This window comes from Periplaneta americana, chromosome 12 (genome assembly GCF_040183065.1).
Source record: "Periplaneta americana isolate PAMFEO1 chromosome 12, P.americana_PAMFEO1_priV1, whole genome shotgun sequence".
Lineage (NCBI taxonomy): Eukaryota > Metazoa > Arthropoda > Insecta > Blattodea > Blattidae > Periplaneta > Periplaneta americana.
Window position 1 is genome coordinate 131,401,699 of NC_091128.1, and position 15,127 is coordinate 131,416,825.

General features: G+C 36.1%; 1 protein-coding gene across 4 annotated transcripts in view; it reads left to right on the top strand.

Moving 5' to 3' along the window:
- The window catches only part of LOC138710891 (chromatin complexes subunit BAP18), a 28,259-nt gene that overhangs the window by 787 nt on the left and 12,345 nt on the right, over window positions 1-15,127 (top strand). For 3 of the 4 annotated variants that reach the window (XM_069842077.1, XM_069842078.1, XM_069842075.1), the window contains exons 2-4: window positions 939-1,030; window positions 6,868-6,966; window positions 13,021-14,331. In XM_069842077.1, coding sequence (XP_069698178.1) covers window positions 996-1,030; window positions 6,868-6,966; window positions 13,021-13,252 — 366 coding nt within the window. In that variant the 5' untranslated portion in view covers window positions 939-995 and the 3' untranslated portion in view covers window positions 13,253-14,331. Of the gene's footprint in view, window positions 1-938; window positions 1,031-6,867; window positions 6,967-13,020; window positions 14,332-15,127 lie in introns of those variants that run through there. The other variant, XM_069842076.1, reaches the window with a different exon arrangement.

Sequence of the window (15,127 nt, forward strand, 5' to 3'; positions counted from 1 at the left end):
TAGTTTCGTAACAGTATAGGTATCGGTACTCAAAGGGTAGGAGATTATTTTATTTAGACATGCCTAATATTTGAGTATGTTATAAACAGATACATTAGGCAAATTACGACAGACACGTCAGTTCGAATTAGGTTATGAACGCACAGTATGAAAGTTTGCAATATAATGTGTGTTATGTTGGTTAAATACGGGTAACCACTTCGTAGCACGCATGAAATCACTGAAATAAGATTTAACAGGATAAACTTTGGAACACGGTTACCTACCTGCCCTCTTTCTCTAAAATTCCAACTTTGTGCAAATATACGGATTCCTCATCGACTGTATCTTAAAATACTAAAAAGAGCAGATTTGTCTGTGTTTGTGAAATGCTCATCATCATGCTTACGAAAAGACACTTGTCAGTGCCAATAATTTATTTTGTGTGCACAAGGTTGGAAATTTGAAGTGAAAGAGAAAGGAAGGAATCCGTGTTCTGAAATTTATCCGAAAAGTGCTTTGCCTGATGGGATAAATCTCAGAACACGGATTCCTTCCTTTCCTTCTTACTTCAAAATTCCAACCTTGTGCACACAAAATATATTATTGGCACTGAAAAGTGCTTTTTCGTGAGCAGATGATGCGCATTTAACGAACGCAGACAAATCTGCTCTTTTAGTATTTCAAGATATAATTGTCAGTGAGGAATCCATGTACCGGTACTGAAATTTTCCCAAAATTCTGGAATTTTATCCATATACTGTACTTTCTGATAAAATTGACTTATTAATAGATTAATTATATGGATTATTAACAGCATCCATTTCAATAAAGGCATGTTAGTAACAACTTTTCATTTTGATAAATGAAAATAAGCATGTCTACAGTTTTGACTTCATTGGGCTGCACTATCTTTCTTGAAATCATGAGATTTAAATTCCGTACTGTCTCTGTTTTAGGTTGGTGAAATCTTCACTGCAGCTGGTGCAGCCTTCAATAAATTGGGTGAATTGACAATGCAGCTCCACCCCACTGCTGATTCCCCAGCTGGGTGAGTATAGTAGAATAAGAATAACATTTTGGAAGATACCAGTTCGATTTCAGCATACCAAGATCTGTTCCAGATTTGTTCTGTCAATTGACATAGACAGGTTGTCACCTGCCTGTCCATTTTGTTATAATACAGACCTGCAGAACTGTAGCTCCTCAGAGTGACTGCTTACCTCTCCTTTCTTACCCCACCCACCTTTTCTACCAGTGCAGTCGTGATGTTCTAGTTACGCTCGGCTGCATCTCGCGGCGGCAGGTATACAATACGCTATCAAGAATTACAAATGAACAGATAATAAAATTCTTACGAACATACCTTTAGAAAGTAAGAGAAAAATGAATGAGGGAAATAAATCAATTAAAATATATGTAAAATAAATTTTAAAATGTTTATGTGCATATAATGTAAGAAGGTCTCGCTATGTATATATCATCCTGTTACTAATAAAGTCGATTAAATCCACTTTTTGTGTAAAATAAGTTAAGTACAGTCTCCGACTTGTCTTTCCGTTCTCTGTATTCTACTAAAATGAAATAAGTCCGAAATGTGCATGCAGGCAACACACAAATTACTTTATTTGAAGAATTTATTATGATTTTTCGTGCATTAATAAAGTTTTAATTCCTGCTTTTACAAAACTTGTAATACTGGTCTTAACTGGTTTTACTAATAATATGACGATAAATAAATTGTACGTTGATAAGTGAGTGATAGCTATATGACCGGATGTCAATGCTGTCATTCAACATTGTAACACACTCCAGCCAAATAAATAAATGAATGAATAAATAAATAAAAAGTATGTAAGTAAATAAGTATAAAGTAAATAAGTAAATAAATAAATAAGTAATTAAGTAAGTAAATAAGTAGGCCTAAATAAGTAAGTAAATAAACAAACAAACAAACAAATAATATGCGTACTGCAGTTTAAAGAGAACTGGAACATGGCAAAATCTAAACTCGTGAAGGAATACTACTTCCAAAGGAATGGGAATATGGTTAGTTTGTTGTTGAAGACGAAATAATTGCTTGTTTACTGTGTCCAATCCAATTTATTTCTACTCGTCATTTCAATATTAAACCACATTCAACAAAGTACATATTAAGAATTATGGAATGCACAAACTTCGGGTAAGTTCATTATTACGAACTGTATATTGATTATTTATTTATATATTGTAAAATTAGGGACGTCACTTGTTGTGTTCATTGTGAATTGAAATTAATAGTGACTTTCAAGGTTCATTACTTAAATGTTATAAATTTATGTTTCCTTAGGTGATGATAGGAAAGTTTTCGAAAATCTAAAACAGGTTAGGTGCAAAGAAATCTCAAAGAAACTACCGACAGGAAATCTAGCATAATTGTAAACCTTGAAACGAGATAACGCATTATAAAAACAATGAATTTATTACAATCCTTTTTGAAAATTACATCCCGCCACTGATCGGCCAGAGAAAGTAAATAACTCTACGCGGAAGTCGATCATCCCCAATAGAAGTGGAGTGAGGCTGACGTCATATTTCCCCTACTTATCGAGTTCTGCAGGCCTGTTATAATATGACAGTGACTTTGGGATGATTCACAATCAATTCAAGGGTGCAGTCGAAAAAGAGCATGAGTCAGGCTTTTCGAGAAAATGAGTTATTGACGACTTCATGCATTTCTAGGATTTACTCATTGGATAGTACAAAAAGCATTAAATCCCATTGTCCATTTTTAAGATATCAATACTTGCGACTTATGAGTCATTAGTGTAGTGTGTTTCTTTCTTTGGAAGCATAACGAGTTTTTATGCGTTGTCAATGATATGATGTTTGTTATACAATACTGATACAGCCACCAGTTGTATTGTGAGCTCATTGTGCGTTTTCTTGAGTTTGTCTTGTATTTGGCAATCATCAACAGGTAGCCTATTCGGTAAGTACAGAAGTTTGCTGATGCAATGAAATGTATGCTTATAAATCGCTACAAGACTCAAATTTGTGTCATATGATACAGCCTATAAAGGTAAAACAACATCAGCGTAGAACAGATAATCTTAAGTCTAGAACTAACAATTCCATATTATAGAAGGTACTAATAGTAGTAAAGGTACAGTCACACGTCGCTACTTTGCTGCGCAACTTTTGTACTGCAGCTGCAAAAGTTGCATTTCATGTTCACACGTAAGCCAAAAGTAGCGCACTGCACACTACTTTTCGTGCTGCGCAACCTGAGTGCAGCAAAAGTTGCAACTGGAGATTGCGAGTCTGTCTGTTCACACACAAGGCGCTACTTTTGCAGCCGCAGTCATGCTGCAGGTTTCCATCTCCGTGTTGACTTCTCAATATACATTTTGTGGTTATGTTCGCATTATTAAGAAACTCATGCGAAAGCTTACTTATCTATTATTTGCTTTTCTGTCCTAACTAGTATTCAGAAATTGGCATTATTTTTACTATAAAGCTTTTAAAAATGCCTATATACTTAAATGATAACCAACAGCATATTCACGTAATCAATGTTGGCAACCCTCCTGTTTGAAACTACGCTACAGAAAATTAAAAAAGTGAATTATATTGTCAGCAAATATGCTCAGACTGTGTTGCACATTTAATAACTGTTACAAATAATTTATTTTAATCACATGTAACATTAAAATACATCCAAACAATAAAAGTATCATTGGCACATATGGGTGGCAACACTGGTCGCAACTGCAGCAAAAGTTTCAACAAAGCCGATATCAAAAATGCTGCGGCTGCAACCCTGAGAACCCTGTTCACACCTTGCTACTTTTAAGCTGCACGCAGCATGAAAAAGTAGCGAGGAGCAGGTTCGGCAGCCGCTACTTTTTGGGTTGCACCCGTTGTTCACATGTCGCAGTACGAGAGTTGCGCAGTTTTTTGTACTGCATCGCTGCAAAAGTAGCGACGTGTGACCATACCTTAAGTTATTTGTATGTTCAAGAGAAAAATGTTAATAACAAGTATCTATAAATAATAACATTCTTACAATATGGACTTGTTCTCTTCTTGCAGTGGTGATAACGAATATGTTGTTTGTCTTGTCACATTCTGCTCATTATTTGACTTTCCTGACAAAGTACTCAGGTGACTTACACACATTTAGCACAAAACATTACCGGTACCAGCCCAGTAGACAAGAGGGGTGTACACAAGAATCATTTCAAAATCTCAGATGAAATCAGAAAACGGATCGATGTCCATAATATACTTTCTTTCCCTTGCAGGAAGTCACATTATTCATGCTTTGACAATATCAAGCGCTATTACCCGTCATTGGATTTGTCTATTGAAAAAATGTGGTACTTATCTTCAAAAATTTGAACCCAATCAGTAAGTTATTTATTAGTTAAAGGCAACATGGCAAGCAAACGAGTGATCAGGTGTGTCTTCTACAGAGAGTGGTTTCCCATGCTCTGACGCATGTGCAAAATGCGACTCATTAACTACCAGCAGGAATAATGAAACTTACACTGTAGCCCTTAAAAACCTGAGGATGGAACATAGTTTGCACCTGCAAAAGATAGAAACTTTTGGAATATTATCAAGGAATCCAAAGAAAAGGCAGTAACCTCTGCAACACACAAAACAATATCATTGGTTGAGGCTGTGATGCAACATAGCTGCGGGCAAGAGGGGTAACAAGCTCAAACAACAAACAATACAGGACTTTTTTGCAAAGAAAGTTTAACTGGATTTAAAAAAAGTTATTAGAGACTACTTTATTAAGTACTGTAGGCTACATACAATTCCCATTTTTATAAGACAAGTTGATCACCACAGCATGGCGCGTCCTCAGGTTGTGGTTAGAGGAGACAGCCTCCAGATATGGAGGGTAGCTGCGAATATATTGAATAAGCAGTCATGGACAGCTGATAAGGGGTGGTCCTCCAGCTTGGGGGTTGGGCGAAGGGCTAACAACCCATCACCATAAAAAAACAGCTTGTTACGTATCCCTACAATAAGTTACACAACGCAGAACTGCACGCATTGTATTCTTCACCTGACATAATTAGGAACATTAAATCCAGACGTTTGAGATGGGCAGGGCATGTAGCACATATGGGCGAATCCAGAAATGCATATAGAGTGTTAGTTGGGAGACCGGAGGGAAAAAGACCTTTAGGGAGGCCGAGACGTAGATGGGAGGATAATATTAAAATGGATTTGAGGGAGGTGGGATATGATGATAGAGACTGGATTAATCTTGCACAGGATAGGGACCGATGGCAGGCTTATGTGAGGGCGGCAATGAACCTTCGGGTTCCTTAAAAGCCATTTGTAAGTAAGTAAGTAATAAGACAAGTTGAATTAATTAAAGATTTTCATTACATCAGTAGCAACCATTTCTAACCTAAAACCACAATTTCCTGCACGTTTGCCATATCCGAGTTTATTTTTATCCGAGGTATTCTTGGTTCCAATTATCTCGGATAAGTGGGTTTATACTGTAATTCTTCCCTGCTGAGACATGTAGACATGGTCATTCTCTCAGGTCTTTTTTACTTGTAATAAGCAAAATCTCGCCTTTTAAGAAAAAAAAAATAGTCCCCATTATCTCCTGGCCAGTGTGAAATCTACGACGCTCCTTCATTTGTGTGAACAGGACTTAGAGGGACTGCATGACTTTAAATATTTTCTGATATAAATAAAAAATTCATAATTTCAAAAGCATTGCACATCAAATTGTAATATGTACAAAGACATAACACTTACATACTGAATGCAGAAGGTACCGGTAATTAAATAATTAAACAGTTTCGATTTTACTTCAGCGAAGAACAGTTTATTAACTAGGTACTTTTTCCTAATTTACGAAACTTAATTTTATGCTTCAACTTTGTTGTATTGTTTTATATTGATTTCTCAGTTTTGTTTAGACATATATCAGTTATATGTACTGAAATTTACGAAATTTGGTATTATATTTTTATGATAGTGAAATTTTATTTTTTTTTTGTAGTACAGTGAAACCTCTCCTTACGGACACCCCCAAGATATGGACACTCCTCATATACGGACAGATTTTAATGTTCCAACTGGAATAATATAGAAATAATGATGAATTTAACTCTCGTTTACGGACACTCTCATACACGGACAGCTGTTTCACAGTCGTAAAACTTTCTTTACCTCCTGACTATGAACAAAACTTGGATTTCAAGACATAATGTGTTACAAAAATGTAAAATTTAGTTTCTTTAACATGAAAGAAGACAATAAGGGTCTCGTAGGTTACTACTAGCCCAGCAGGCTACCTCTTGTTAGCTGGAAGCGGATAGATAAACAAAATCATAAAATTTAACCTGTCTGATGGGTCCAAGGTTTCTGCGATCATGAAATTGTATTCGACACATGATAGGGTTAATAGGATTATTCTTTTCAGTTCAATCAGTTGTACTGTTTCGAGAGACATGGCACCTGAACATAAAGGTTAATTTGAAAACTGTAAATTACAGTACTGCATAACTGTAGAACTAGAATAAAATTGCTTTGCACAGTACTGTATTTTCCTTTTTCGGTCTTATCTACTGTACTTCAAAGTTGCAAAGAGTTTATTGTAGTGCAGTAGACTGTATTTAGAATTAAACTACAGTAATACATTTCATTTAAAGCGCGAAGGGATACATAATGCATATTATAAATTTACTGTTAGATTGGGGAGCCTCCCTCCCAATTAAGGACACCTTCCAGATGCGGACAGATTGTTACATCCCTTCGATGTCCGTAAATGAAAGTTTTTCACTGTAGTAATAGTTTCATCACTATGTAAAATTTTAGTAATATCTATATATTTTTTTGTTTTTCTTTACATCATTTTGGAGGCAGAAAGTGGACTGATGAAGAAATTGAAATGCTTCGTCAAGCAGTAAAAAATTTTGGAGAAGATCTCAGCAAAATAAGTGAACACATCAAAGGGAGAACTGTGTAAGTTTGAAAACATCTGTTTATTTTCGTAAGAGAAGAGAAAAATTAATATTTTTATCTACAGTATTTATGAAAAGAAAGAATGGAACATTAGTTTTCATTTGAACTGCATATCGAAGCCTCAGTTTCTTCATGTTTCAGTTTTTACTTTTTGTGTGTTAAGTATCTTTGAATCGCTTCATAAAGAAAGGGCTTCAGTCCAGTTTAGCTAAGTTGTGGGAAATGAATAAAAACTGTCCGGATCGATGCCTCTTCCTTTACAAAACGCTCACATTCCGAACATAATATCACAATGAAAGAAATGTTGGACTGGTTTCTTTTCTTGATAAAATGATGAGTTGAGCATTCAAGATGGGAAATTCAATGTTAACTCAATTTCGAAAAAAATGTGACTGATGCCCTTTCTTTATGAAACGCTTCAATAATGAATAGTATGTTTGTCCAGAGATTATTCATTTATTAGAAAAAGTGTAAAGATCAGATTTGAATCTGAGTCTTCATCATTAATAGAATAAATTTTAGTTGAAATTTGATTTATTTATTGACAAAGGGCATGAATGCAGTAAAGCAATATAATTTTATGTGTAGGCCTAATTTGATATTTCGATAGCCCAGTTCAAAAGGAAACAATTAAAAATTTAAAGTTTAGAGACACCTGCATTTTAAAGTTTTATGTTGCTGTGAAAAATCAAAGGATTGTTGAAATTACTCCAAATTCTGTTAATGATGTTTTATATGTACTATTTGAAATGAGAGTGTGTTAATTGGATTTTTCACAGCAACATGACTCTTTAAAATGTTATCTCAAAACTTCAAATTTTGAGCTGTTTCTTTTTTTAACTTGCTCGTCCATTTAATCCTTGTATTGCAGAGAATGGGTTCAATTTAAATTCTTCAATGTATCTACAGTGCATTAATCTTTCTTTCCATTGCATTAATCTATAGTTGCTGGCTTGTAAATTGTGATTCTATCAATAAGCAAAATCTTTGGAATATCAATTGAAATATTCTTGAAATCACCTTCTAAAATTAGTCTGTAGTAAGTTTAAATTAATACAGTTATTTTAGATTTTTTAAATTACATTTTGTACAAATATGCAATTTGCTCTGCATGTTTATGAATCTTGATGATGTAAAAATACTACTGAGTATTTCAGATTTGTGGTGTGGACTACTACTGTAACATGATCAGAAAATAATGCACTAAAACAGATTAGTTATAAATTTAGTTTTAATATGTGAAAGCTAACTTCAAAAATGTAGCAGTAAACCTACTCAGTATTTTGTTTTTCTTAACTGTGTAGTATAAATTTACTACACGTGTAGGAAACATATATGCCATCTCCAAGAAGCAAGAGAGGGATATACAAAGATGTTCAATCAGCAGTAACATCTGAGGACAGAAAAGAATAGCCTAAGGCAGGGGTCGTCAGCACAGAGCATGCTGGGGCTAGCATCTCTTACCCGCTGAAAACGCAGTGCACTAGGGTGCACTGCGTAGCTGCTAGCGGGTATGTTCTCTATTTCTCCCTGCTGAACAACGGTGCACAGGGGACAGCACCGCGTACCCGTTGCACATTTCAGCGAGTGCTGATGACCACTAGCCATAGATATGTCCACGTGTTCTTATTTAATTTTACATGTAATATTGCCAATAATTTTGGTTAAAATGAAACTGCTTAAATCGAAATGATTTAAATTATTATTTGTATTCAGAAATTGAAAGTATACAAATGCAATCATTGTAAAATTTTATACATTCTTATTACCGTATCTTTGTGATACATGGTGTCTGATTGGTTGAACATTACATTCAATTTCTAGGGCAACAGTTGATGTGGTTTTTGGTACTCCTAAGCATAATCTTAAGGTTGAGTTTTGAAGAACAGAAATTTTTTGTAGATGAGTTGCTGATGCTCCTCCTCATATTTCACATCCATAGGTCAATTTTGATCGTATATAAGCATTATAAAACAGACGCATTGTCATGATATCTGATCCCCATTCCTTATTAGCTATGATCTTCAAAAGATTTAATTGTGGTAGACACTGCGAAGCAACATTGGTTAAATGTGTTTTGCATAAAAGTTTTTCATAAAAAATTAATCCTAGAATTTTAGGAGTTGGATGGTACTAAATTTCTTGATTATTCAAATAAATGTGAGGTTTATAGTTTTTTAAGCTATAATTAAATATGTACTTGGACTCTCACTCTGAGAGAGGAACATAGGTTAAGGGTGTTTAAGAATAAGGTGCTTAGGAAAATATTTGGGGCTAAGCAGGATGAAGTTACAGGAGAATGGAGAAAGTTACACAACACAGAACTGCACGCATTGTATTGTTCACCTGACATAATTAGGAACATTAAATCCAGACGTTTGAGATGGGCAGGGCATGTAGCACATATGGACGAATCCAGAAATGCATATAGAGTGTTAGTTGGGAGACCGGAGGGAAAAGACCTTTAGGGAGGCCGAGACGTAGATGGGAGGATAATATTAAAATGGATTTGAGGGAGGTGGGATATGATGATAGAGACTGGATTAATCTTGCACAGGATAGGGACCGCTGGCGGGCTTATGTGAGGGCGGAAATGAACCTTCAGGTTTCTTAAAAGCCATTTGTAAGTAAGTAAGTAATTAAATATGTACCAAATGTATACGCACATAGAATTCAAATTCAGACATAAGTAAGTAAACTAAAAAAAAACTCCGAAAGAAATAACATTTCAATGGATACCTAGTCATTGTAGTATAGCTGGAAACGATAAAGTCGATAATATTGCAAAACAGGCAACATATTTGCAACCAAGACCTCTTCAAGTGTTATCTCTATCCAGTGCTTTTGCTTCAGTAAAGTCTCATTTTACAAACCTATGGATCAACAATTGGCTCTTTTCTGACAAAGGAAAAATTTTACAGTCTGTACAAAAAAAAAACCAAATGACCTGGAAATGTACAAAAACTTGCCCAAACATGTTTAAACATTTTTAACAAGAGCCACAACAGGTCACATTGTCACACAATTGTACCTACACCGATTTCACATTTCTGATAATCCTACTTGTCTGTGGTGTAATAATCATGATGAAGATCTGAAACACATTCTTCTATACTGTCCATCCATAAACCACAAAAGAAGTAAATTTAAAATCATCAGTACCAATTGCAGAAGACACAGCCCTGCAGTATATATTGACTACACCCCAACTCTGGCTACTAGCAACAGGCATCTATAATGAACGCCGATCAAAATACCCCTCATTTCTCGTGAAAAACAACTGAATAGACTACAGTGGACTATAGTGGACTATAGTGGACTTTATGTTGTCAGCAAACAGCTGGATACATTAAGAAGATTGATTGATTGATTATGCTCTGGACATAATGTCCGTTCCCTTTTAATAAATGAAGGCAATTTCATTTTCTGTTGTTTTGATGCTATCCGTCATAATAGAAATGTTTCTGAGAACGAAACCCTTTGACGGTGGAGGATTAGAAATAACAGTAGAGTAGAGTGCCTGAGAAAGAATGTTAACCCTTTGACGGTGGAGTGAGGCACGATCGTCACGTGTTGTCTGGATTTACAGTACAGCTCATTGTCTGGGAATCACTAAGCCTACCTTTGTCCTTTCACTAAAGGAGTAAGAAACTTAGAATGTTGTTCTCACCACATTCTTTCAGTTTTATACAAGAAGGTCTGACTTCAAATAAGAATTTTTCAGGATACAAGGTACACTATAACCGAAGTGAAGGTTCACTATAAACGAAAATATTAATGTACTTTTTATTGTATGCAGGTCAGGACCAACGGTTTAGGTCTGACTTCAAATAAGAATTTTTCAGGATACAAGGTACACTATAACCAAAGCGAAGGTTCACTATAAACAAAAATATTAATGTACTTTTTGTTGTATGTAGGTTGGGACCAACGATTTAGGTTCACTATAACATAGTTCACTATATCCAGAGTTGACTGTATTTTGCTGTCATGCAAAGTGATAGGCTTGGGAGTTTTTAATGTGTGATTTGTAACTTTGGCGATGCATTCAGAAACTGCTAATAAAATGGTTTTACTGTCCAACAAAGGGCGTTTTGTGTGAAATGCTGTGACATTAAATAACGTTTATCTACGAAAGTCGCACTGGCATGTAACATTGTTAAATGCTAGTAATAAGTTACTTGTAAAAGAATAAGTAATAAAAGACTTTCTTTCTATGTAATTAATTTTATTCCATAATGAATAATTTACATCTGACTTATGATAAAAATTTCTGTTCGACCGTTGTAACTGATTAAAGGGCTTTATTATCTACATAAGATCATTTAGCAGCAGCATTTCTTTTTCACTTGAATGTGTAAATTTACATAAACTCCTAACCACATCTAACCTATTTACTAAAGATTATTATTTTTGGTCCTACAGAATATATATCTGTTATGATAACAATTAATATTTGAGGAGAAAAATTCGCTCTGTCGCCGGAGATCGAACCAAGGTCCTTGGTTCTATGTATCAAGCGCTCTCACCATTGAGCTACGCCAAAGTCCAATCCACAGCGCCGGATCGAACTCCCCTCCTCCAGTGTTTTTTTCCCTTAGCGGCCTGACTCCAAATATTAATTGTTACCGTAACAGATATACATAGGTTGGATAAAAAGTAATGGCAACACTGCTGTCACGTGATGATGGTGCGTTCGAGAACTGCCAGCTGTGTGGACATGAACAAGGACTGTTAGATAAGTTAGTGCAGCCAGCGGCGACAGTACTCCATCAATCTACTGCAGTGTGTAGAACGTTCACTTTCATAGGGATAGTGCGAGCGCCCTAAGACCATCCTTACAAAACTAGAGCAACGTTCCTGGATCAAAATTGAAATGGCACGAGGTCATAGTGCACAAGAATGTTTTCAGGGACTATGTGAAGCATGTGGCGATGCAGCGTTGCCATATCGCACAGTTGCACGATGGGTTAAAGTGTTCCGGGAAGGCCTTGTTGCACTGGTACCAAAGGGAAGGTGACGACTTTCTTGGACGAATCGTCGCTATGGACGAAACCTGGACTCGCTCATATGAACCAAACTTGAAACGCCAATCAAATGAATGGAAGCATCCCGGTTCTCCTCGTCCAAAGAAAGTGCGCCATACACAAAGTGCTGTGAAGGAGATGTTCATTGTGGCATATGACATTGATGGGATAATACTGCACCATGCTGTACCTCCAAGGCAGAGAGAAAACGCGGACTACTGGAACATCCACCGTACTCACCCGATATGATCCATTCGATTACAATCTTTTCACCGAAGTGAAAGAACCACTGCGAGGGACCCGGTACAATACCAGAGATGAACTTATCCGTGCTTTAGGGCGGTCAATACGGAACATCAACAAAGATGGACGTGCTGATGGTGTATGACGCCTTCCAAACATTTGGCAAAAGGTAATAAATAAGGGGGGCAACTATATAGAAGGTACGTAAATGTTGTACCCCTGTGAATAAAGCCATGTCAGAAATATCGAACTGTTGCCATTACTTTTTTTCCAACCCTAGTATATTCTGTAGGACCAAAAATAATAATCTTTAGTAAATTCTTCTAGCAACAGTGCATATTTCTGTACAGATTACTATGCACTTTACTATGGTATCCTGGCCATCATATCACTCAACTGAGTGCGTACCTTGTATAATGGCAGTCGACTTGAATAAAATATCAACATACATGCCCAACTTGGAGTCAGGCCACTAAGGGAAAAAAACACTGGAGGAGGGATGTTCGATCCGGTGCTGTGGATTGGACTTCGGCGTAGCTCAATGGTGAGAGCATTTGGTATGTAGAACCAAGGACCCAGGTTCGATCCCCAGCGCCAGAGCGAATTTTTCTCCTCAAATATTAACATCTAACCTAACCTGATTTAATTTGAACTATATGTTTTTTGTGGAGGAGAGAAATTGGGATGGAATTTAAATGTTTACTTCTGTCTCTGTATGAGTCATTATCTCAGGTAATGCAAGGTTACTATTGATTATATTATGACATTCTGGTTTTATTTTCAGTTCACAAATCAGAACGACACTGAAGAAAAAGGCATTTGAAGATGCTGGACTTCCAGTGCGGCAAATTCAGACTGTTCAAGCCACACAAGCACCACAACAGAGCATGATGAGTAAGTCTTCAGAAGTGACACTAAATATGCTGAATGCGCCCGAGTCTGAAGTTGATGTTGAAGGACTCCCAGAAGATGTCAAATTGGAATTTGAGGGTGCAACTGAAGAAGTGACATCATAGTAACTCTATTTTTGTATGTAATGTCAGACCAATTGTACAACTATTTGATGTGTGGGTGAATGATATGTGTGTGTGTGGTATTTATGTGTGTAATTTAAGATTTTTTCTCCCACATACCGGTAATTTAAAAATAGTAGTTATTGCTTTTGTATAGTGATAAAAAATTTATGAATTTTGAAACCGTGAATGTTCATGTACATAAATTTGTATGCACTTTTAATTAATTGGCCAATTACATAAATGTATGGCAACATTTTCTGCTTTGTTTCAGTATAAAAAGTCTTACATTCCTATAAGGTGGATTTTAAAATTTATTAACGCCTTCTTCAGCTGTTTTTATCAGCAAATATTCATTATATAACACACTGTTCACTAGAATTTGTAATGGCTGTTGATTTACAACAATATATATTACTAGAATAATTTTTTTAAAGGTGCACTATTACATGTCTAAGTTCCTCCATTCTGGAAACACAAGTTTAAATCCTTTTCCAAGTGGAATTTGTGTCATCATTAGAGATCAGTTGCTTCTTTCACTTCGTTTATACTATTTCAAACTCGAAAACGAAAGTGCACGAATTTAATCATGGGGATATGATGATAGAGACTGGATTAATCTTGCACATGACAGGGACCGATGGTGGGCTTATGTGAGGGCAGCAATGAACCTGCGGGTTCCTTAAAAACCATTTGTAAATAAGTAAGGATTGCGATACTGCAGTTTTCTTTGCCTTTTTCTGTCTCTAAACATAAATGCACCGACTTGCATTCAGGAAGTCTCTGGTTCAAACTCGTAGCTAGCCAATCTGACATGGTTTCCCTCAGTCACAAAGGTAAATGCCAGATTTAAAATTTACATATCATGATGCATCACTGCCTTAGTCACAAATATCTTAAACATTAATAAAAAAATCTAAAGTGAATTACATGAACACAAGCCATCTACAACACACAATAGAAACAGGAATCCAACAGTAGCAGCCTCCTTGTATATCCACAGATCCTAAACACGTGGTATGTGAGAGATGTTAAAGCGTGTATAAATAAAAATAAAACAATAAATGCCTTTTTTTTTTTTTTTAAGAAAATACTTTTACAGCAATGTTGTAACTTATTTAGAAAAAACATATGACTACACCAGTGGCGTCCACACCTGTGGAGTAACGGTCAGTGCGTCTGGCCGCAAAACCAGGTGGCCCGGGTTCGATTCCCGGTTGGGGCAAGTTACCTGGTTGAGGTTTTTTGCGGGGTTTTCCCTCAACCCAAGATGAGCAAATGCTGGGTAACTTTCGGTGCTGGACCCCGGACTCATTTCACCGGCATTATCACCTTCATCTCATTCAGACGCTAAATAACCTAAGCTGTTGATAAAGCATTGTAAAATAACCTACTAAAATAAAAAAATACACTAGTGGCAGCTGTGACACTGAGCCTTGGTCACTTGGCTTATTTAAACTCAAATTTTGTTTTGTATAACATGATATCAGTTATTTGAATTAAGCATATAGCGTTGAAAACTTTGTGATGTACCTCTCTTGCTGTAAAATTTGTTCCTGAGACCAAAATGTTTGGCCAGGTATGGTTTCTGCATTTCGAGGCTCGACATCATCCTCTTCCTTATTAGCATTCTAAAAACCTGGTAACCCTATTCGAAGATGATGTGGAAAGGATGAGACATACATGGTGTGTGGAGTCCTCGAAAGTTGATGCCGTTTCATTGCCATGAATTTAATTCATCAGAATCAACTGTACATGATGTTGTACGAAGGAGATTGAAACTCCACATGTACAAATTTCAGCAGGTTGCAGGTGTTTTGGTCTACTTTGGACAGCAAAAAACGAAATAAATACCTCTCTTCTTTTGATAACATCATT